The 24384-nt window shown below is 40.4% G+C and overlaps 1 protein-coding gene across 4 annotated transcripts in view; it reads right to left on the reverse strand.

Moving 5' to 3' along the window:
• Positions 1 to 24384, reverse strand: part of kaznb (kazrin, periplakin interacting protein b) — a 167046-nt gene that overhangs the window by 118349 nt on the left and 24313 nt on the right. For all 4 annotated transcript variants that reach the window (XR_013491800.1, XM_033627010.2, XM_033627015.2 and 1 more), the window contains exon 3: positions 19890 to 20047. Coding sequence is in view for 3 of the 4 variants with exons in the window: in XM_033627010.2 (XP_033482901.1) it covers positions 19890 to 20047 (158 nt within the window). In the remaining variant the exon portion in view is untranslated. The remainder of the gene's footprint in view (positions 1 to 19889; positions 20048 to 24384) is intronic.

Consider the following 24384-nt stretch of genomic DNA (forward strand, 5'->3'; position numbering starts at 1 on the left):
ATACAGTAGTGTGGTTGATGCAGCTTATTTGTCTTGCATTGGAAAGGTGAGCAGCAACCACCTATCCTCAACAAAGCAACACATCCGCATCTTATTTAGTCTGATATTGCACCACAAAGTCTTACTTTCTGGAAATAAGTTCAAATTCTGGCATCAAAGTAAAAAGATTTTTGCTAGTTTCTTACACAAATCCACATTTTTGGAGAATTTGCTGGAGTCAAATGTCAGTTCCTTTTTTCTGTTTTAAGCAGTCTGCCTCACTGTCTTATTTCACATTACAAGCACTCATCACCACCTCAGATTTGCTGCTATATGAACACATTTATAAGCAACCCAATTATTTCATCATCCATCCTGGTAAGCTTTTTTGGCAGTGCATATATTAGACTGCACCTTATTATTACCTAGTGTTATATTTCGCACCTGCTCTTACATTATGTTAGTCTGGTGTATGTTGCACTATTTCTATCTGCACTCATGAAAACTCGCTGCTTAGCAGTTTCCCTCAGAATGAATAAAGTTTCGTCTTATCATACCAAAAAAATACTCAACTAAGCGTTTATTTTGAAAAGGTGCACCTAAGCCTTGCTGTATTCCTCTTTGGACACCACAGAAATCCAAAGAAAATGGGACCATTACACTTTGATGCAATTATTAAATAAATCAGCCTTACCATTTAGGGCACATACTGGTGTGGGTGCTCTCATTAATGACATAATGTATTTAGGAACGGTAAATTCATCCCAGTGAGATGATTTTTTTTTTTTTTTACCAAGGTTATTGATTTTTCCAAGTCATAATTAAACTGCAAAACTTTGTTTACTTGTATTTGTATATTAAAAGTGGCATTTATACCCAATTAAATAGTTTATCGTTGATTAGCTATAGGTCATGTGCATCAATCTCAGTTCTACAATATATAAAACATATTTCTGAACAAACTGTTCCTTCAGCTTCTACCGAAAAATCTGGCCTTCTCTATAACTGATATTGCTGTTCAGTAAAACAATTTAAAGTACCATTTCTCAAACTGCTATAGAAAAATGCTTTAAAAGTGCTTCTATATGCAGCCTAGAATTCAGTTGCTGAAAGCAAAAAGTGATGATATCATAAACTGATAATTAATGATTTGAAACACTTGAAACTAACTACAGATTAGCCAGACAGCCTCAAAGTGTACAGTACTACTCCCAGAAATAAACTAAAACTGAGAAAACTAGATTGAATAAGTATAACAAACCAAAATAAAACATTAGGTCTTGTTGGATTTTAGCTGGTTGACATAATCTGAGGGAGCACAAAGTGTGATTTTGTAATGACCACCTGGTGGCGTGCTCCTCACAGGGCAGCACAAATGTGGATCACTGACTCTGGACCCATGAGACAGGTGTAATGATGGGTAGAGGGGTTAATCCTGAGCTCCAGTACAGAGGGCTGGTGGTCTGTAACACCCTGCACCTCCTGAGCCTGATTTACATGGTGGGATTACACCCTGATTACCTCTCTGTTTAATTGCATTACTCCAGATTATATGACCAGATTACCAGATTGTGTGGCGGGAGACCACCGACGCTGTATGATTCAGACGATTACCATATGATGTGATTACATGTATTGTTCCTGGGTATGATATGTTACTGTATTTGTGTTGTTTTGTTATCATCGCTAACATATACAGTAAAACTCCCTGAGAGAGAAAATAAAGATTTAATGAACTCTTTAACAGCAAAGAAAATCTCAACAAGTCATATAGTTTCATATTCAGTCTTCAACAACTACAACGACTATGTTGTTTAAATTTTAATGAAGTCCTCCACTGCTATAAGATATTAGTAGTTATTTTTTCTCACCTCTGAGGCCAATAAGTCAAACATGTCAGTCTCAGAGCACCCAGTAACTCTACTAAGACTGTACTAAGGCTTTGTCTTTGCCACGGCAGCTGTGGGTTTGATTCCAACCTACAGCCCTTTGCTGCATGTCATCCCCTCTCTCTCCCCCTTTCACACTAACACTGTCCTATCGATTAAAAGCAAAAAGCCCTAAAAAATATCTTCAAACATGTCAGTCTCCAACTGAGAATCATGTGCAAACCTTTCACTTTGAATGCTTTGTAGAATTTGTTTTAACTGTATTATACTGATTCAGCCTTCCTCTTTAAAAGCTCTCTACCCTGACTTCTATCTTTGAATTTGTTAATGCTAAAGCTCTAATGTGAGCAAAATAGACAGATACAACATTGTATGTTAGTTAAGAGTATGTTGAAGGGAATACTGAAGGAAGGCAGACTATTTTTTTGGAGAATAATCTATCACAATAAAATCTAAACCTTGATAAATTGTTAATTACGACCTAAAAGCAGTATAGAGTAAAGCTGTGCTGTCTGCCAGTCAAAGACGGAGGTCAGAATTACCCAGTAAAAATGTACAACTTCCGACCTCTAAGCATTCCATGTGCGCAACGCCAAACGTAATTTAAAAAAACATGGCTGACTGTGACACACTTAAGTTTCTTTGGCAAGTGTTCACACAGTTGACCTCTTGTATGTATACATGAAACATTGTCTAAAGTCTGGGTAATGAAAAAATAAACATGTATTCTGGGTTTGTCACACCACAGAAAAATGTGTCACTAACCACTGAGCCAAATTTGAAATATTAAAACAATTGCCAGGTAAATAATATTAGGTTATATATATTAGGCTCTGAAAAAAAAAAAAGGGCCGCGGTGCGTCAACAGACTCTAGACAGCAGCTAAAGTTAGCACAGAGCACACACTTATAGCAGTGAGCAGTAACTGACGACAGGCTGAGTAGCCGATTCAAACAGAAAGACAGAAAGATACATTAGTGGCAGCTGTTTAGCTTGTGATTACATGATAGTGGCATTTAAAAGGTTATCCATGTATTTATTAGACTGAAAGAGCTCAGAGAGCTCGTGGAATGTAGTGAACTCGCTGCTCTCACACAGGTGGTGAACAAAACGACAGTGATACTACTGGGCTATCAGTGGCTAGGATGGCTTCAGTGCATCATTGAGCCATGATTTCAGGCCCACCAAGATAGTTCTGGACACAGAAAAAGTGAAAAACAGTTTACTGACTAAACAATGCAGTACTTCATATTTCTGAGTCTTTTCACATTTTCAACAAGTTTTTCTCTAACATGTATAATGTGTCTAGAAAATAATACCCCATACTGCTCTACCTGCACTTTAATGGACCAATTTAACCTCAATTACATGCAGAGCAGGTTTTATTAAATGACAGTAAATTACTTCTTTTAAATACAGCCAAATGTACTTTATTCTCCCGAGATCCTGTGTCTTCTTATAAGGACATCACATTTTGGGCTACTAAACTTAGACCTGTTGTCCTCGTTTGTGCCATCTAGTGGTAGTAAGAGCACAATACACTAATCCATGTAAAAACAAGATGGCAGCCATCTCTGCAAAGTCAGTCTGCAGCTGATCCCGACACAAAAGTGGACAAGGTCCCAAATCTGATCATATTTTATGCTTGAAACTGTTTATGATTAATAATGTTTGTAGTTTGTTATGGCAACAAATTTGACCAATTTTAGCAACAGTAACAAGCTAAGACGCTGTTAATTAGGAAGTACTCATTTGAAGACATTTGACACTGGGACTTAATTATCATTATTGTTTGTTTTTTATACTTAGTGGGTCTTACTGATCCCAAATATCTAGGAGAAATAAAAAAAATGCATACCAAACAAAAGTTCATGGGTGCTGTCGTTGTGTCTGCTTCTTTAATAAGTTGGGGTAAATGGATTTGCCCCAAGTTTACAAGTAGGAACTCTGACTTTGAGTGACAATGTACTTGTACTGGTAGGAGGTCTGAAACCTTCTTTTTCAAGTTCTGAGCTGTCTAGAGCATAGCATTAAATACTGAAGCACCTTAATCACAACTACAAGCCGTACAAAGGTGAATCGTATTGGGATGTATGGAAGTTGGAGGCATTTTACAGCAGTAAAAGAGCAAGTTTTCAAAGAATCATGAAAACTAATAGAGCTCCAAAACATCAAATTATCAGCGGCCAACTGAAAGTGCAGTGGTCAAAAAAATAAATAAACTGGAAGTATGTGTAGGTTAAAGGAAGGTGTGTGAAGCAGCTTTGGGCCAGATGCCCGTCTGGCCCGACTCCTCGGAGCGATTGCTTCTGGCAGAGAATCAGATAGAGGGAAGAGTCATTTATATTTCCTGCACCACCCCACAAGCTGTGGAGGCAGAGAGCATTTAAATCTCGTCTAAGGTCAACAGGGAACTCAATGGCTTTGATAACAAGTATCCCATCTTTGATTCCACACTCTTCTCGTCTCCACAGAAATTCTGCCTTTGATGAGGGGTTTGCGCGGAAAGGCTTTAAAGTCAACAAGACGATGTGGATGGTGGCGGATAACTTTGTTCAGGAGGCTGAGCTGACGTGTTTGAGATAAGGGAAACAAAAGGCGCACTGATGTCGCTCCACGTCACATTAATGTCCTTACTCATGTCTGTTGTGTACACAGGAGCGGATGTTTTCTCATGAATTATTCAGGTTTCAGTCCTGTGGAGGCGACTCCAGCAGCCGCAGCAGCAGCACCAAAAGGAAGCTCACCTAAGGCCTGAATGCTAAACAATGGACTAATAGATCCGTTTTCTTTTGTCTGAATGAGCCTAAACAGAAATGGAATGAAATCTCTCCAGGAACTTTCTGTGCTTGGCAGAGAAAGTCACAGGAGGACGCCTGTGCGCCGACCCTCACACTCCTGCGTAAGCAAGCCAATCCTAGACACTTATCCACATCAGCCAGACACAAACAACCCCACAACAAAAGGGCTTCAAAAAGCACAAACAGTCTGTCACTCAAGACGAGATTGACAGGTAGAGAGGCCTTTTTATATCACCCAAACTCCCTCTGAAATTGAGGTGAACACCTTTGATCGGCAGAAAGATGCGTGTAGTGATCCGGATCAGCTTTGTGACAGTGCTCGGGGTTTCCATAGAAACATGGGTGCCCCGAACACGCCAGACTTAAACATCCTGAACCACATCAACAGATGGTTTCTGGAGAGGCTGAAGGATGATCAAGTCTCACAATCTGGCATGCATCATTTAATCTGACGGAGGCCATATGGTCATCTTGGAAATATCCAGTGAAAGTTTGATGCCTCCTTTATTTACAAAAATAGCATTTGTTCGATTGGATGAGAGATTAACGCCTGTGTATAATAAAGTGACAGGATCCGGGAACAACACAGAAATGAAATGCCTCATGGCATTTGGAAAACAATCTCATCTGTCATACCATATCAGGAAATATAAATCTCCAGTCATTCTATCCCTACGCTCAGGTTTGCCTAATCATCAACTGCGACAGACGTGTTTTAAAATCTTCTCCGCAGTCAGCTCCAATACGGTCATTTTTATGCCTACTCATTAATCTTTCCTGTTCCCCTGGTGTTTCTGAGTGGGTAGGAATGTGGAAACTGGTGAGAGACGACTACCGGCTGAAACTGCAATTGTTAGGAAAGAAAAAAAAAAAAGAGCAGCTCTTTGAAGTCCAGCCCACTTCATTGTAAAACAAAGGATGTAACATTAAAATACATGCAAAGGATTGGGGGGGGGGGGGGGGGCTGATTCCCATACAATAGGGTAAAAAACATCTCAAAATGAGGCATGAGATGAAAGCTGTGGCTTCTTTGTGTTCAAACACCCAAAGATACTTACGGAACAAAGACAGCTGCATATAAAGAGCAGCTCATAAATGATAACGTACCTTTCCTGCAGGCACTGAGACTCAAAATGGCTGAATAGAAATAACAGAAGTTATGGATCGATTTCAGGATGGAGCTACATTTTTCTGCTACAATCCCTGGACCACCTTTGTCCTCTTTTCCCCTGACTATTCATCTTCCTCTGTTTCTCTTTCTCTGTCTCTCTGTGTCACATTGTTTATTAGCTCATTATGAACCAGCTCTGAACTGATCCATTTTCTCACTAACAACGGCAGAACAACCCCAAATCTCTCCGGATCATTAATCTAGCTTCAAATCTATTTTACTCTGGGCTCAGGCTCATATCGCTCCTTTAATTCTTCTGTGGTCAATAATGAATTAAGGTAGATCTGCCAACTTTGTAATTGAAATGACTGGACTGGCAGCTTGCTGCTCTGCCACAATCAGCTATAATTTCTGGCTCATATGAAACTTTTTGGTTTCATTTCTCCTCACACGTCACTGAGCTTTCTTTTGAACCCTGTGGCTCTATGTAAAGATTATGCCTCTTTGAGACTGAGAGGCTGCAAAGGAGAAGACGAAGATAAACTGTCAGTTTAAATGCACACTGCAATGCAGAGTATGAAGTGTGCTGTATAAATTATAAATATTAATGTAAATAAACAAGGCAGGTTTCTGCTTGACTTAAACAGTGGAAATGGAAGTTCCCAGTAAACAATGGTAACAGCACATCTTCAGTCATGCTAGTGAGGCTGTAGTTAGACACAGCAGTGCTTTGAACTAAATGCTGACATCAGCCAATGTTGTCGAAACCACCTAAACTGAGACCAAGTCATGACCAGGGCCGGTCATCGTTACAATATCAGTACCCTTAAATGGAGCTAAATGGAGTGTTTTATAGCCATATTTTTCATATGGTGGCATCTCAGCAACTGCCAAATCTGTCAAGACATCGCACTCGACTTCATCACACCACAGACTGTATGGGTTGTAGCTGCTGCTACTGCAGGAGTGTGAGTTCTGCACCCAGGGACAGTTGTGAGAATCTGTCTAGCCATGCACACACACACAATGACATGGCTAACTGTTAGCATCACACAGCTAATGTTACCTAGTCTCGCTCACCAGACCTTTCTCAAGAAAAGAAAGGTCTGGCTGGGCCGACTCTCACTTTAAGATTGGAGAAAAAAAACGCCCCAGCTGCTTGTATTTCTTTCAACCAATCACAATCGTTCTGGGCGGTGCCACAGCAACAGCGCGCTTGCAAAAACATTGCTGGGGGGAAACAGGTTTTGGTGTAACAAGCCCACAAAAATATCGCCTACAGGACGCAAACCATGGCAGAAAAATGGCTACATCCCTGCAAGATCAAACACCGCAAAAGTTAGTAAAGGACGTGTTGAAAACTGCAACCGGAGGTGGTAGGGCGGGACTTCAGCGGGTGGCTCGTTCCGCCCAATGAGAGGCTGATCTATGCAGCGAACTTCCACCAACTCAGACTAAATGTTACCTAACGTTTATTACATGGTGTTGGTGTGAGTTTGTCTGGACAGCTGAACGGCTGGGTGTTGGATGTTAGCTGCTGCTGCTGTGCTAGCTTGTGCTAACGGGGAGAGTGGCCAGCAGAAAGTTTGCTGATGTGGCGGGGAGTCGGGACAATGCTGAATAAGATCCCTGGTGCAAAAAGGATCAAATGCAGGTATCATTTGGCTGGAAAAGATTCAAAAATACTTGGCACTGGGTTGTTTTAGTCGATACCTAAAGCTATAACGTAATGCTACCCAGCCCTGGTTATGACCATGACCAAAATGTATCAAGACCGTCACAAGACCAGTCTTGTGACGGTCCCACACTGCATGACACATGACAAAATGTGAAACATGCAAAATACAGGGACTCCTCAGATTGATCTGAAAGATCAACATAAAAACACCCACAGAAAACAAATGAAGACTCCTCTTCATTACCTCGTTTATTGCCGTACTGTGTGTTAGTGTTCCACGAGAAATGCCTTGATAAAATAATCAAAGGGCATTACAGATGTGAATCTTATGTGTATGTTCCCCTTGTTTTATATGAGCAAACAAATGAAAATGCTAAGGAGCTGAAATCAACTTAACCATCCTTCATTCACGCTCCTTTTTGCACAGGCAATTCAGTGAAACCCTACAGCTGTGGTTTAGAAATAAAATGAGTTCTCTTTGTCTGAGACCACAACAAAACCAAGTGCCACAACAGTGACATCAGCACTCCAACATGCTCAAAGTAACAACATTAAAATGCAGATGTGTAGCAGATGTAATGTTTATCATGTTCATTGTGTTAGTTTGGCATCCAGTGGCAACTCACAGTGCAGCAACAAAAAAACATCCCGTGTAGCAAAAAGCATTTTACTCACAGACCACCATCAGTGTTCTGTGGGCAAGTCATTCTCAAAGTGTAATATATTACACATTACTAGTTACCTTTATTTGAAAGTGATAAGTTACTTTACAACATTATTCTCTGTGTAGAGTAAGTTTATTACAGTTCATTTCAAATCCAGTGCTGCGCAGGTGTGACTCATTCATGCATTCACATACAGTGGTTACCACTTTGTATTGAAAGCCCCTGCTTATATTTATAATAGCGTGATGATATAGAACCATTAAATAGCCCAGACCGTTTGAAGTAAATGACACAGGGAGGGTCAGACAGAGGGTCAAAGTCTGATAAGATATGAGCTTTGGATAAATATGTGTGGGCCTATGATATGAAACACAATAAACAAATATTGAGGTTAACACAACAAACAGAATGGCGTGCAATGAAGTCACTATGGTAAGTGCAAATTAATACACTGGAGCTGGAAGACCAACCTGCTGGTTCCCGGTATGCCGGTCAGCTATAGCAGCACCAGAGAGAGTTTTGTAACGAGACAGCATTGCTCTGCAGTTGTAGGAGATGTGGATGAAAACATATTAAACATATAGGCTGCTAACATCACCCAGATGTGCCGATCACCGGGACAAGGGAAAAACAAATCAGAGGCCTGCTCCTTATTCCTGCTACTTTCTAGCAGCCTTAAAGTGGGATACGTTGAGATGTGCAGGTATATTAATGGAAACACACTGTTAAAGTTAAGTTAAAGTCCCACTGATTGTCACACACCTGAGTGTGTGAAATTTGTTCTCTGCATTTGACCCGTCCCCTGAGGGAGTGGTGAGCAGCAGCGGTGCCGCGCTCGGGAATCATGTGGTGATCTGAATATGATAAGTACGGCATGACCCAGATGTGCTGATCACTGGCACCCTTCTATAATGTCGTCTGTAACGACACGGCAAGACGCAATAACCTTTGGATGATTTTTTTCTGGTGGTGCATTAACGGAAGTGGAACGGTGTGGATTAGTGTGGATATATGAAATTGAAAACATGAAACAGTTTATTTTGGGTGGTAACACGTTACGTCATATTGTTGATGTAATAATATTACCCGAAATCCTGTGGGTAACACATTATATTACGTTGTTACTGCTGAAACGTGATATAACACTGTAACGCGTTACCCCCAACACTGACCACCATCATCGAAGAGATGTGTATAAAACTGACGGGAGGGGCTGCAAACAAGGTCAAATACTGCTGTTTATATATTGGATTTTTAAACCATCAAGGTTATATTTGTAAAACTTTCCCAGAGCCTAGAAAAGTGGGTCATACAAAACTTTTATTTGCTTATGCACCAGGCAAGCAATTTCCATTCAAGCAAACGGGCACAATTTTGTAGTCCAGTACCCAGTTCTTATAACACATCCATAAGGAATCACCAAATATGGAGAACAACAATTTCTGTACCAAAATGTTTCAACCATCTAACATAGATGATTGCTGATGGAACTAAAAATCAGGGGATCACTAAAGTTATAAGTTATTTATCCTTTGGGTGCAGTGGATATTTGCAAAATATCTTATTTTTCAGTAGCTGTTGAGACATTTCACTAAAAGTAAAAAAATGTCAACTTTATGGTGGCATGAGAGGAAGGGTAAGGAGGATCACCAATCAGTAGGATACATCCTTTGTGGTAAGGTAACATCCGGCTCGTGGTGGATCAATCAATTGTTTTTTTACTAAGGCAATCAGGTAAAGTACTTCTATTTGCAAAAGACTGAGTTTCTGAGGTGCTGTTCTGTTTGTGGTTTCTGACCTGCACAGCTGAGTATTTATTTAAAGTCAGAGTCCCCTTCTCACCCTGGGAGGTTGGATCAGATCAGATCAGAGCAAAAAGACTCTTATTTCTTTGCATTTTTAGAGAATTATGGTGAGCAACATCTCCTCTGTCACGCCATCATCAGGCCGCTATTGTAGCCCTGCTGACTCCTCGACCAAAGTAGCTAATGCAGTGCAACGTTCCACTACATCAATTCACAGCTTCCACACCCTCTGAAATGCATTTGATTAGTCACCCCGCCACAGCAACGGGGACATAAATAATTCATCTGTGCAAATGACAAATGAGGCAATCAATTCTGGGACAGCATTCAAAGAGAAACTATTCAAATCCCCTCTAAATTAATTTTCTGCCTTTTAGTGGTCGTGGACTTGAAATTTTAATGCTGAATTCATCAGATGACGTTTTCACCCTGACTTCCACAAACTAAACCATTTGGTGTCAGAAAATGTTTTCAAAAGATGCAAATAATACACAAAACATTAAGGTTTCTTGACTGACACTAAGCTTCGGAGAGTTCTCTCAGACCAGCAGAAAAGTCTCACTGGCAGCTCTGAACACTCCGGACATCAGAGCCTGAGCGGCACAGAGAATAGCAGGCACTTTGAAACGGGAGACCAGACGTTAAAAAAGACTAGAAGAGAAGGAGGGCTGGACTAATTTCATATTCTATCTGAAAGCAGAAACACTACTCTCCATGAATGCAAAACTCTGTAGATGAGCCGAGCTCCTCTATGTGGGATGAGATCACACTTGACTTTGACCTCTGAGACTCGGAGAACAAAGAAATCTGATGCATAATCTGGCCACAATTATTCTGTCTGTCTGTTGTAGCCTGAGTGATGATAGGGAGCCTGAAAGCTCAATCCTGCTGCTCAGATAAGGTGAAATAAGTACAGAGACTAATGCTGTACTGTAGAATTGAATCTCAGTCCAGAATCAAACACAGTTATTAAATATGAATGATTTCAAACCACACTGTGTCTAATTAGGTTTAGCTTTTAACATACTAGAGTTATAAATAACTAAAACTCAAAGGCTTCTAATCAGCCTTTGTGTGAGCAGGAAAAAACAAGTCAAACAACGTCCATGCCCTCTAGAACAAAACATTTTCTTATCTGATGCCCCTATCAGAGATAATTTGTCTCTGCCTTCGAAAACTGTTACAAATCACTGTTGAAAAGTTAATTCAACGCTATGTTAAAGAGAAATTTTCGTTTTATTTCAGTGACTAGTGACGAAAAATAATAGTTAGCATAGTTAGCCCTTAGTTAATAGTTAGCCGTTAGCCTAGATACAGCCGGGGCGCATTAGTAGCGTCAGACCTGTTAAAACGTAAGTGAACGGGCATCCCTTCAAGTGCAAAGTTAGTCCACTAAACAAGCTTTTTCTCCACAAATACCGCCTCATATCGTTAGGATAAATGTCAGAGAACACATAGGAAACGACATGTAAACGTGTTGTCTTACCTTACCGGTGTGCTGCCATGTTTGTCGCTCTGCTTTCCAAAGCGCGGCCGAAATATATCTCGCCAGCTCTAGATAAAGCCCAGCTGGATACTACTCCAGGTGGAGGTGTCTCGTCCTCGGTCACATCCAGATCTTGAAAATAAGGCTGCAACCGGTCCCATTCCTTGCAACAGAGGCATTCCTCTTCTGTGGGCACTGGGGCACAGCATTCACAGGTACACCACCAATCTCCAGAGTTACTCAGCCTTGCAGCAGCCATTCCTCCTCTACCTGTTGCGCCTCTCTCTCTCTCTCTCTCTCTCTCTCTCTCTCTCTCTCTCCTCCTCCTCCTCCGTTCTTCAATTTCACGAAGCTCTTCATCAGTGTATCCTTCCAGTTGTTGCTGCTTGTTCAGGCACGCTATGAGATCGCTGCTTGTTCTCGCGATATTTCGGCCGCGCTTTGGAAAGCAGAGCAAGAGGGATAAACAAACATGGCAGCACACCGGTAAGGTAAGACAACACGTTTACATGTCGTTTTCTATATGTTCTCAGACATTTATCCTAACGATATGAGGCCGTCTTTGTGGAGAAAAAGCTTGTTTAGTGGACTAACTTTGCACTTGAAGAGATGCCTGTTCACTTACGTTTTAACAGGTCTGACGCTACTAATGCGCCCCACCTGTATCTAGGCTAACGGCTAACATGCTAACTATTATTTCTATGTCACTAGTCACTTGAAACAAATTTAGGACAATAGGAGACAGGTTGAAATAAACCGAAATTTCCCTTTAAGTTTAAGCACCAAAACAACTTGGGTAGGCTTAGGGAAAGATCATGGTTTGGATTAAACAAGTAAACAAGCAAACAGACTTTTAGGGCGCTAAAGCTGAATTTTCTGAAACTGCCATCTCAGGTGCAGATTTTTCAAAACTCTAGTTACTTTGTATCAGAGTTGTTATAGTATTGTATTTTCTATTAGTCTTTGTTTTATTAATTCATTCATTCATTATCCATAACCACTTCCTCTTGAGCATCATGGGGGAGCTGAAACCTATCCCAGCTGACATTTGGCGAGTGGGAGTTACAGTTTGCCAACCTATCACAGGACTGACACAGACAGACAACCATTCACACATACATTCACACCTACAGACAATTTAAAGTCACCAATTAACCCGCATGTTTTTGGACTGTGGGAGGAAGCCAGAGAACCTGGAGAAAACCCACACTGACATGAGGAGAACATGCAAACGCCACACAGAGGGGCCTCAACCAGCCAGCGGATATGAACCCAGAACCCTCTTGCTGTGAGGCGACAGTGCTACCGTGCAGCCCAGTTCTTACTTTTTGTTTTCAGTTCAGTTCAGTTCCAGATTAATTTTTATTGTTTCACAATGTTAAGTTGTAGTTTAGTGTTTATTAGATTTAGTCAAAGTTATTTTGTAATTAAAATATTGGGGATATTTGTCAGAGGCAAGATTTGAAAGTATTAGAAAAGGTATTACAATACATGTATCCGTGTGGACATGCTCAGAAACAATGACATCATCTTCTCAATTCATGCATGCCCATTGATGCTTTGAGTAACACGCCTGCAACAAACAATAACAACAACAGCAGACAGCCACATTGTTCACATTTTGCTAGGTCTAATGAATACTTTAAGTCTTAACTTAACTGTACCACTTCACAGGCGAACAGAAACTTGTACTACGCCCAGTGTTATTTGGTCCAACTAAGCATCCGCAGTTTAAAGTCTGCCAGAAACAACAGTTTTAAATCATTCTTCTCTGGTAATTCATCATTGCAACCTACTGGCCTGTTTTGAAACACAAAAACATCCTCATACATGCAGTCAGGGCTTCGGTCAGGGACATACGTCATCGTGGTTACAATAATAACCACATGTTGGAGGTCAGGAAAATCAAAGTCATGGTTAAAAAAAACAACATTACCTAGCAGTAGGAAAAAACGGAAGCAAACAGCAGTCTCCTCCATTTCAGTTTGATGTTTTGTTATGATCTAAAAATGAGAAACCGCCCAAAGAAATGTTTTTTACATTGCTTAGAGTGAGGTGAGATAAAAAAATTGTTAGCATCTTAGCTTAGCAAATCCAAACATTTTGCTAATGTCAATGCCAAGGCCTGTTTTCCCAATCCTTTCCCCTCAGTTTAACCTAAACCTGACCCAAACTGTGACTCCTAACCTCAAACCTACCTTACCCTTAACCTAACCAGCTATCTCTGCAACACATATTTATACCCAGACCTCCCTGTCTAAGTCCAGATGAAACGACATTTCGAGAGTATCTAGCTTCCGTATTGTAACATATTTCCAAGTGACATACGATAGGCAGGCAGGATATATAATTCATGGGCAGTATATAACACTGGGAGGAATTTGAGTCAGTGAGGCCTCAACGGTGTACACCAAAGGGATAGCGGTACCCGTCAGGGAGAGAGAGATGAAGCCCTTTGTATCCTTCATGTAGCTGCTAAAGCAGTCAACTGTAAAATGCCTTGAGCATAACCTGGAGCTGTCACAAACAACACTTTCCTAAAAGTAAAAAAATTCTACGGCTGCCTCCGAATAGTCAACCAAACGTTAGTTGACCAGAAAGGTCTTAAGTTGGCAAGATTTCATTGTTCAATTAGTCGCAGAAAAAAACAAAAGAACAGCTGCATCTTGTCAAAATAAATCAAAACCCATGACTGGACCATGTGGGAATTTAATGTGCGAGGACAGACACAGGAAGTGGCCACGCTCAGCAGTCAAGACAGGAGTCATGTTAATTTACAGTGCTGTATCTGCAGTTATTCCACAGGCTAGTTAATAACATGTTGGGCAGGAAATCCAAAGTGTGGCATCATTTTGAGAAGGTGAAGGACGAACCCAAGGTGATATGTAAACTCATCTTCATTGGTCGACTACAAACATGGTGTATCGTCTGAAACATGTAAGTAGCTACATGCCCATTAGCCACTTAGCACAATCATTACTGCTTTGCCGACAGCGTCATTAACAGGCGGCTCGCTCAGTGTGTGACATGCACTTGATAAAATATAGGCCTATATTAATGAAGGTTCGTTAGTACGGTTTTGTATTTCTCTGTAATGTAGCACAGTGTTAACAATGTTACTTACGCTGTTACTGACAATGTTACAGCCAAAATATATAATTTAATATATAAATTAATATCATAAACATGCAGGTCAACTAGTCGACTAACGGCCCTAAATGACGACTATTGGTCGACTAGGAAAATTGTTAGTCGGGGGCAGCCCTAGGTGCACAGTATGACCACAGATGTGATCTAAAAGAGTTAAAAAGGCATTTTTAAGCCCAACTGACGAGGTCATCATTTTGGGAAACACTCATTCATTCAATCCCACATGGAACAACCATCAGAACCCACCCCTGACAGAAACTTCCAGTCTCTCTTTTGGGCTTAGCTGTAGCCTCAGAGTAAACAAACGTATCACCGTAGCAACTGTCAGTCACATGTCAGCATCCCCTGCTGATCCGTTTCGTCCTTTGACAGTCCAGAGCAACAAGCCCCCAGCTGACAGAGGCCTCCATTTGGCACTTTTTTCAAAGAAGAAAAAAAAAACTTGAGAACATGTAAAGGTTGTGGGTGTACCGTCTGACACAAACAAGGCCAACAGGCAGAGAAATCTGTCATGTTGACGTGTCTGAGCGCTTCACTTAACATTGAACCACCGGCAAACTTTTTTTTCCTAGTACAACTTCTTGGGGAGATAATCGGCACTCCATCCGCGGCTGAGGTTCCCACTCATCCATCACCTCCCAATGCTATGTTCCTGACGAACAGAAAAAAACTGACTGCAGGCTAACAATCTTTCACTCCAGCTTGCATACAACTGAGCTAAGGTGAAAGCAATGGCCTTTCGCTGAATTACCTTCCCTTTAATCAATGACACGGTGTCTGAGAAAATATCTCCAGGAGAATGGCGAGCGGACTCCATATCCATCATGCACGTCCGTGATGGCACTAATGGATGACCTAAATGCATCACTGTGTCACAAATCATCTGACATTCATCAAAATGTAGAAGGAATATAAATAAAAGGACAAATGAAAGCAAAACTATGAGGATGAATTATCATCTCATCTGAGGCAGAGACGAGAAAGGAAGAGATCTTATTACTTTGGGGTTGTTTCTTTCTTTAAGCGAAACACGCTAAAACACATTTTTTGTTTTACCCTTAAGACTAAAAAGAGTGCATGAATCTCTGGAAGTAACTCTTGAGACATAAAGCCAAAATTATTGGACAGAAAGAAGCATTTCCTTTTCTTAACGGGAGAAAAAGGCTGCCAAAGTTTTCAGTGTTGGACCGGTTGTGCTTTGGGCAAATGTTTCATTTCAGTTCAGGGATGAACACGCTGTGGATTCAACCTTGAGCAGAAGTCACACTGACAAGCCGTGGGAAAAAGACGTGTCAGGACATCTCAGTTTTACTCACTTCATTGGAAAGTATAGAAATAAAATATAAGACATGAATGTATATACAGGAGTCTGCAGGTATGACAGACTGAGAGGAATAATCAGTCATTTTAAACTATAGTGATCACCTGATCAGGACCAACCGGAGTCAAACATGAAAAGCTGCAGTCTAAGCTGTTGTTGATCCTTTCAGAGCTGTAGCCAGGATTTTAGAATCACTGATGCCCCACACAACCCCAACGAAAGTTCTTACCAGACAACAACAGTGAAGTTTTTATATTTTTTGAACTCTTTGGATTTACCATGTTTTATTCATGAGTTAAGTGTTGGAATCTCTTTTCTGTAAATATTATACTGTGTTTCAAAGCCTTCTACATAATGCCAGCAGTGAGATCTTAGAGAAAAAATACTAACACATGTATTCATTTATTTGTCTGATTTAACAGTATCTCTTGTTAAAGGTTTACTGTGCAGGAATTGTCAACTACTGTTTGTTAACAGTAACAGCAGCAAAAGTGAGAGCCTAACCCAGATTTACTCTCATTTGCTATATTTGTGGGGGGTTTTGGCACCTTGTCCGTGATTTTCAAAGTTTTCTCTTAGATGCGTGCTGCTTGCAGTCTGGCACCTGGTTGTTATGTTTTTGAAAAGTCTCGACCTTGTCTGCACGCTGTGCTGAGGAACATCAGAGACACAGCAAAATACAAGCAAAGAGAAGATAAAAACAGCGCCACAAACTTCTCCAGGGTCAAAAGTGATGAACAAGAGGGATTTCGTTTGTACTAGTCGATATACATAGTATAGTACAGTACAGGCCAAAAGTTTGGACACACCTTCTCATTCAATGCGTTTTCTTTATTTTCATGACTATTTACATTGTAGATTCTCACTGAAGGCATCAAAACTATGAATGAACACATGTGGAGTTATGTACTTAACAAAAAAAGGTGAAATAACTGAAAACATGTTTTATATTCTAGTTTCTTCAAAATAGCCACCCTTTGCTCTGATTACTGCTTTGCACACTCTTGGCATTCTCTCCATGAGCTTCAAGAGGTAGTCACCTGAAATGGTTTTCCAACAGTCTTGAAGGAGTTCCCAGAGGTGTTTAGCACTTGTTGGCCCCTTTGCCTTCACTCTGCGGTCCAGCTCACCCCAAACCATCTGGACTGGGTTCAGGTCCGGTGACTGTGGAGGCCAGGTCATCTGCTGCAGCACTCCATCACTCTCCTTCTTGGTCAAATAGCCCTTACACAGCCTGGAGGTGTGTTTGGGGTCATTGTCCTGTTGAAAAATAAATGATCGTCCAACTAAACGCAAACCGGATGGGATGGCATGTCGCTGCAGGATGCTGTGGTAGCCATGCTGGTTCAGTGTGCCTTCAATTTTGAATAAATCCCCAACAGTGTCACCAGCAAAACACCCCCACACCATCACAACTCCTCCTCCATGCTTCACAGTGGGAACCAGGCATGTGGAATCCATCCGTTCACCTTTTCTGCGTCTCACAAAGACACGGCGGTTGGAACCAAAGATCTCAAATTTGGACTCATCAGACCAAAGCACAGATTTCCATTGGTCTAATGTCCATTCCTTGTGTTTCTTGGCCCAAACAAATCTCTTCTGCTTGTTGCCTCTCCTTAGCAGTGGTTTCCTAGCAGCTATTTGACCATGAAGGCCTGATTGGCGCAGTCTCCTCTTAACAGTTGTTCTAGAGATGGGTCTGCTGCTAGAACTCTGTGTGGCATTCATCTGGTCTCTGATCTGAGCTGCTGTTAACTTGCCATTTCTGAGGCTGGTGACTCGGATGAACTTATCCTCAGAAGCAGAGGTGACTCTTGGTCTTCCTTTCCTGGGTCGGTCCTCATGTGTGCCAGTTTGGTTGTAGCGCTTGATGGTTTTTGCGACTCCACTTGGGGACACATTTAAAGTTTTTGCAATTTTCCGGACTGACTGACCTTCATTTCTTAAAGTAATGATGGCCACTTGTTTTTCTTTAGTTAGCTGATTGGTTCTTGCCATAATATGAATTTTAACAGTTGTCCAATAGGGCTGTCGGCTGTGTATTAACCTGACTTCTGCACAACACAACTGATGGTCCCAACCCCATTGATAAAGCAAGAAATTCCACTAATTAACCCTGATAAGGCATACCTGTGAAGTGGAAACCATTTCAGGTGACTACCTCTTGAAGCTCATCGAGAGAATGCCAAGAGTGTGCAAAGCAGTAATCAGAGCAAAGGGTGGCTATTTTGAAGAAACTAGAATATAAAACATGTTTTCAGTTATTTCACCTTTTTTTGTTAAGTACATAACTCCACATGTGTTCATTCATAGTTTTGATGCCTTCAGTGAGAATCTACAATGTAAATAGTCATGAAAATAAAGAAAACGCATTGAATGAGAAGGTGTGTCCAAACTTTTGGCCTGTACTGTATATCTTTAAGGTAAGTGCTCAAGCAGACACTTACATTTAATGCTTTTTATGACCTTTTCAAGATCTTTTCTTTTGTTTAAATCCAAATATAAGACCAGGTTTGGGACAAATGTTCTCTTTCTTATTCAAGCCCTGCAGGTACATATAAAGGTGTATATATAAACAGTCTGTATTAGGTTTCAGAGGTAGGTTTGCAGATTTGTAATATCAGAAATGTTGATTTTCACACAGAAGAGCTTGACTCATTTTTAAAAAAAAAAATAAATCAAAAGATGGATAAATTAAATTTGAAATGTTAAATAAATGAAATGTTTGAGACAATTAAGACCTCACAAATTTAAATTCAAGACTTTTTAATTGCTTTTTTAGGACATTTTAAGACTTTTAAAGGACCTGCAGACATCCTGTCTGTTTTCAGTAAATATTATTTCCCCACATGACAGCTTTAATTGTGTTTTAAACCCTTCTGTGCAAGAACTGCTAAAACATTTATATGTTTACTTGGCTGATTTAGCAATTTCTTGTTTAATTTAACTACTAATATTTGTTGTTTAATTGGTATAATTTGACATGATATGCATGACTCAATACAAACAACTTGCTTCATTCATTTTCTCATTTGTTTGTTGCGCTATATTGTCGACATAGTAACCTAAAAGTAACTGACAACAACCCTAAACCAGTCACTTCCTATTGAGCCTCACCAGATGACACTGTACAAAAAATCTTGTGCTATAATCTAAACCTTAGAGGGATACTTTGCTAATTTTCAACCAGCTTTGTATCACAACAATGTGGGTAGTATGTGTAAATGAAATGTGGTAAACTTCCCTCCATCTAATCAGTGCCTAGATATCCCTCCTCGTCCCCTTGCAAAAGTGTTACTGGCTCTCAAGCTGTTGCTCAAGCTACAGTATGGAAGATGAAGAATGCAGAAGACATCAAGAGACTGACCTGCTCCCCTCTGTCTCTCTCTCAAATTCGGACCAAAATCCTATCAAACAATAAAACTAGTCTGTGCTGATCAAATATATATCAAGAATATGTTAGTGTATTGCCTATTTTTCGCCTACAATGTTAATAGAAACATATTTTAGTTCTGTGTTTAGCGCGAATTGCAAGTTCATGAATGTTAAGTGTGTGCCAATCTGTTTCCTGCACGGTGAAAATGGAGGCCAAACAAACTGAGGTCAAACGGTAAAACTAAGCAACGCTGATCAAATATAAACCATGATTCTGTTACTACGTTGCCGGTTTCTCACCTCAAATGTTTTCAAAAACATGTTTTAGCTTACTGTTTAACTGCAATAAGAGATTGTCTCTCATCAATGTTCCAAACAGACATGTTCATATTTACGTCACCCACCAGCAGGAGTGTTTATTGGTCTGGTGCGGGTAGGTTTTCTACCTCTTAAGCAAACGTATCCTCTGTTTTCCCTGGTTCTGTAGCACCGATTTAAAAAGTATGTGCGTCTTTCTGCATGAACAGCCTAGTTTTTTTAAAGGTCATCTCTCCAGCAGTGAAATAAGTCTTTAATCAGGACAAGCATGCAATGAGTGACCTTTGACCTTCAGAGGACAGAGGCTGTACCTGAGCGTCCACGAGCAGGTGTCTCATCAGAGTCATGGACTTCTTCAAGGTGTCCCTCTCTCCTGGCACGAAGGCCTCCTCCTCACAAGGCAGGTTACAAGGTCTGGTCACCATGAATTGAGCAATCTGGTCATTCAGGCTGTTGAGAGACTGGACCGCTGCAAAAGAGCCAAAGGAGAGTTGTAAAAACACATGCTAACACACAGGAACACAAGCACTCATGACAGTTGATCTCCGCTTTCCTCTACTGCCATGAAGGCCAAGGAGCTCTGGAGTTTGTTTCCTCTCCCTCTCTAGTGGGATTTTCAGGATCATTCTCGTTCGATCCGAGACACTTCCTTCATCCACGGCCACAGCCAAGCGGACCCCATTGTTCTTCTCCTCAGAATAATCCCTCTTTTGGACAAGAGGGCCGTCATTAGGCTAAATCCATTACTAAGACAGAAACTCACACTCAACCCATTAAATAATCCATTTTTTATGGCGAGAGTCCCAGTAATAATGTCTGTTCTGTTGGGTTTGTTCAGTTCGATGCTACATCAACACAATGCGGAGTTCAGAAATATCTTTGTTTCTCTGAGTTTGCCCAGAGTTTACTCAGAGGTCTCTCTTTGGTCAGAGCCTGTGGGTGGTAAAACAAAAAAATGTCTGATCAATACTGAAAAATTTCAGTCTCAAAACAAGCCAGCAGGGTGGTCTGAGAGCATTTTGTCAGAGCAGCCAAGCAGACATGGAGACATATATAGTAACTAAGAGAATAAGTAGAACAAGTAGTAGCTGCATGCAGTCACAGGATAAGTTAAAGAAATGAAATGAATGGCAAAGATGCTCATTAAAATATTTACTTTCAACTGGTGGCAATGTGACAACGACTGAGGCAAACTGTGAGACACTTATTAGGGTGTCAAGTTTCCAAAGATTGAGTTTGAGAGAGACATGTATAGAACAGGAGAACTATTTCATCTGGGTGTGTAGGAGAGGGATGAGTAGGACAAAGACTGCAGACAAACTCCCGCACACTGTCTGACTTGCTAAAAAAAAAATAATTTAACTACAACATTTCAGTACTAGACCTACACCAAGCAAAAATGTAGAGATATGAAATGATACTTATTTCCTTTTGATGGAATGGTACAGCTGTGAGAAACATGCAGTTTTGGATTTCCTGGGTTCACTCAGTGAAAACATCATATAGCTTCAATGAAGACTTGGAAGAAGCAGATATAGAAGAATATAGACGCAGAATATATAGATATAGCTTTCAGCTATCAGGCTCCTCTTCTGTGGAACCATCTTTCTGTTTTGGCCCGGGAGGCAGACACCGTCTCCACATTTAAGAGTAGACTTTAGACTTTCCTTCCTGATAAAGCTTATAGTTAAGGCTGGCTCAGGCTTGCCTTGGCTTATTGTAGCTATTATCATTACTGCTTGCCCTGCATCTCTCTTTGTCTTAACCTCTCTTTATGTAGCATTATGTCAAATGGATTACTGCACATTTATTATGTTGATCTGTTCTGTACACGTGACATCTATGCACGTCTGTCCGTCCGTCCTGCAAGAGGGATCCCTCCTCAGTTGCTCTTCCTGAGGTCTCTTCCATTTCTTTTCCCCATTAAAGGGGTTTTTGGAGAGTTTTTCCTTCCTCAGAGGCAAACTGTGATTTGTGTTCCTGGGCTTTCTATCTAAACTAAACTAAACTCAACTAAACTAAAATAAAATAAAATAAACTAATCTAAACTTAACTTAAATAAAATGAAATAAAATAAACTTAAACAAACTAAACTAAACTAATCTAAACTAAACTAAAATTAAATAAATTAAATAAATTAAAAAAATTAAATAAACTAAAAATAAAATAAACTTAGATAAACTAAACGTATCTAAACTAAAAAAAATTAACTAAAATAAAATAAAAAATAAACTTAACTAAACTAAACTAATCTAAACTAAACTAAAAAAACTAAATTAAAATAAAATGAAATAAAATAAACTTAAACTAAACTAAACTTAGCTAAACTAAACGTATCTAACCTAAACTAAAATAAAATAAAATAAAATAAAGAATAGAATAGATAAATAGAATAGATAAACAGAATAGAATAGAATTGATACCCTTAATTAATCACCCTGAAAATATCAAATAGCCCATAAATTAGGAAACACTAAATCCAAATCCAGCATTATTCATTGTGTATCAACATAAATTGTAATTATTCCCAGAAAGGGACATTTAAAATTAGTGATAGTTTCGTAACTCTCATCTAATGTCAGTCACCAGCAGTCCAACACTACTGAAACTGAGACAGTTTGACCGCACGAAACGCAAGCAAGATATCAAAAAAGTGTCTGGAATAGTTTCAAAATTTGCAAAAATACCCCCCCAAAAAGTCAAGTGCCAGACATGTCAAAGAACACTGGCCTGTCACAGATCTACAAGAAGCTTGGCAAATGAACTGAACACTGTAAGTAACAGCTTAGTCATTCTGCCAAGTAGCTATTATGGCTTCTGTCACTGCAACCTGCACGCTAACAAAGGGACTAATTGTCACATTATTTTAAGCGTATCGACTTCAAAAAAGTCTGACTTGTGCCCTCGTCTCTCACAGAAGAGTCAGAAAAGAGACACAGATGATGACAGAAAAGAAAGACCAACAGTCAGAGACCAAATATATTCAACTTATAATGATATGAAAAAGACAAAAAAGAGCAAATCCTCTCATTTGAGAAACCAAAACTAGCAAATGTTTGACATGTTTGCCTGATGAATGACCAAATTAATTAGTTATCAGAATCATTGTTGATTCGATTAATTGTGTCGACGTTAGTCACCACTGGGATATCATGTTAGAAGGAGGTCAGGGGACTTGCTCCAAGCCAGGCATCACTGTCTCTTTCTCTAACACACACACACACACACACGCCTAAGAGGCTAAGAGGTCGAGTTTGGGAGAGAGTGACAGAGCGACTGAGGCAACGTGTGACTCACAGACGACAGTCAAGGTCGGCTTTTCGGCAGAATGATCAAAGATTTATAGCCACACCTTGCAGCACTTCTCTTGAACTGCAGGAGCATGCAAAAAGAGGCATGTTTATGAGCACACGGCGGCCCTGCAGGCAGCGCGACATACATCAAACCAGCACAGGGTGGGAGGAGGGGGGAATAAAATGTTGACGACAGAGGTTGACGATTGGATTCTAATTTCACATTCAGCGTTTACAAGGTGTACCTCTCTGCCCCAAAGACGGCCAAACGTGTCAGGTAATGGCACGCTGCGGCTGAAATTGACATGCTGTCAAACTCTGAGAACAGACACACCTTCCTCTTCCTCTCTGCTCCACTTTCAATTTTTATTGAATGCATTCTGTCACACACTGTGATACATGATGGAGAAGGCAGGTGGCTTTCTATAAAAGCAATGCTACTTTGACTACCCTGAATATGTGAACATATCATATCACAATCAAAATGCCACAGCTCCAGGCCAAAGCCATAAAGCAGCGGAGCGATGTGACAGAAACACCACGCGATGCACAATTTGTTGAACCATTTGTGATAACTGATTGCTTCTCACTCATGAAATTACAACAAATGCCGAAACTCCAGGCTGCTGACACGGCTGATCAACATCTGACGGCGTTTCAGCCGTGAAGGTGTACATCTGCACCTCTCCATCCCCACCACCACCTGCACTTTTAATATTCCTCTGGTTGGAGCAAACAGGCGAAGCAGCAGCGAGGAGGTGATCGTCTGTTGAGAATATGTAAGTGAGGAAACGTCAAAATATGTTTTCACATCACTGATCAGACACAACGAGTGTTAAGTATGGCCGAGTGAAGCTGACCGTTTGTGAACTGGAACATTTTAATAATACAGAGAAGATGTCGAGAGAGGAATCCTGATGAGGGGAAATCATAAGCCCTGTCTACAGATATTTTTGAAAACTGATATTTTCCTCCATGTTTTGGCCTCTCGTCTGCACACAGTTTCAGGTCACCAAAATGGAGATTTATTTTTTCAAACGTCTTCAAGGGTGCAGATTTTTCAAAACTCCAGCTACTGTTATATAAGTGTTTGGAAAATGATGAATAAATGATGAGTAATCTCCCCAGTTCACACATGCCCATTGTCGCATTGTGTAATGAGCATAAGCTAGAAACAACAAAAGCAATGGTGGACTAAGTTTTTCCTAACATTTTGTTAGCAGCATTGCTGGGACTAATGACTACTTTAAACTTAAATTCAGTATTGCTGCACCACTTCACAGACAAACAGAGTCTACTGTGCCCGATAATTTTGCTACACCTCAGCGTCCGTGGTTTAAAGTCGGAAGAAAGAACAGTTTTGGATCAGGGCTGGTCAGTGGGACAGAGTGGGATTGGTATGGTGTGAAAGGAGCTTTAACATGAGCATCACTTGTATCTTGGAGTGAGCTCCTTTGTACTTTTATCAAACAGGAATCAGCAGTGATGAGATCTCCAGTAGGTGTTTTGAGAA

This window comes from Epinephelus lanceolatus, chromosome 1, assembly GCF_041903045.1.
Source record: "Epinephelus lanceolatus isolate andai-2023 chromosome 1, ASM4190304v1, whole genome shotgun sequence".
NCBI classification, from domain to species: Eukaryota; Metazoa; Chordata; class Actinopteri; order Perciformes; family Serranidae; genus Epinephelus; species Epinephelus lanceolatus.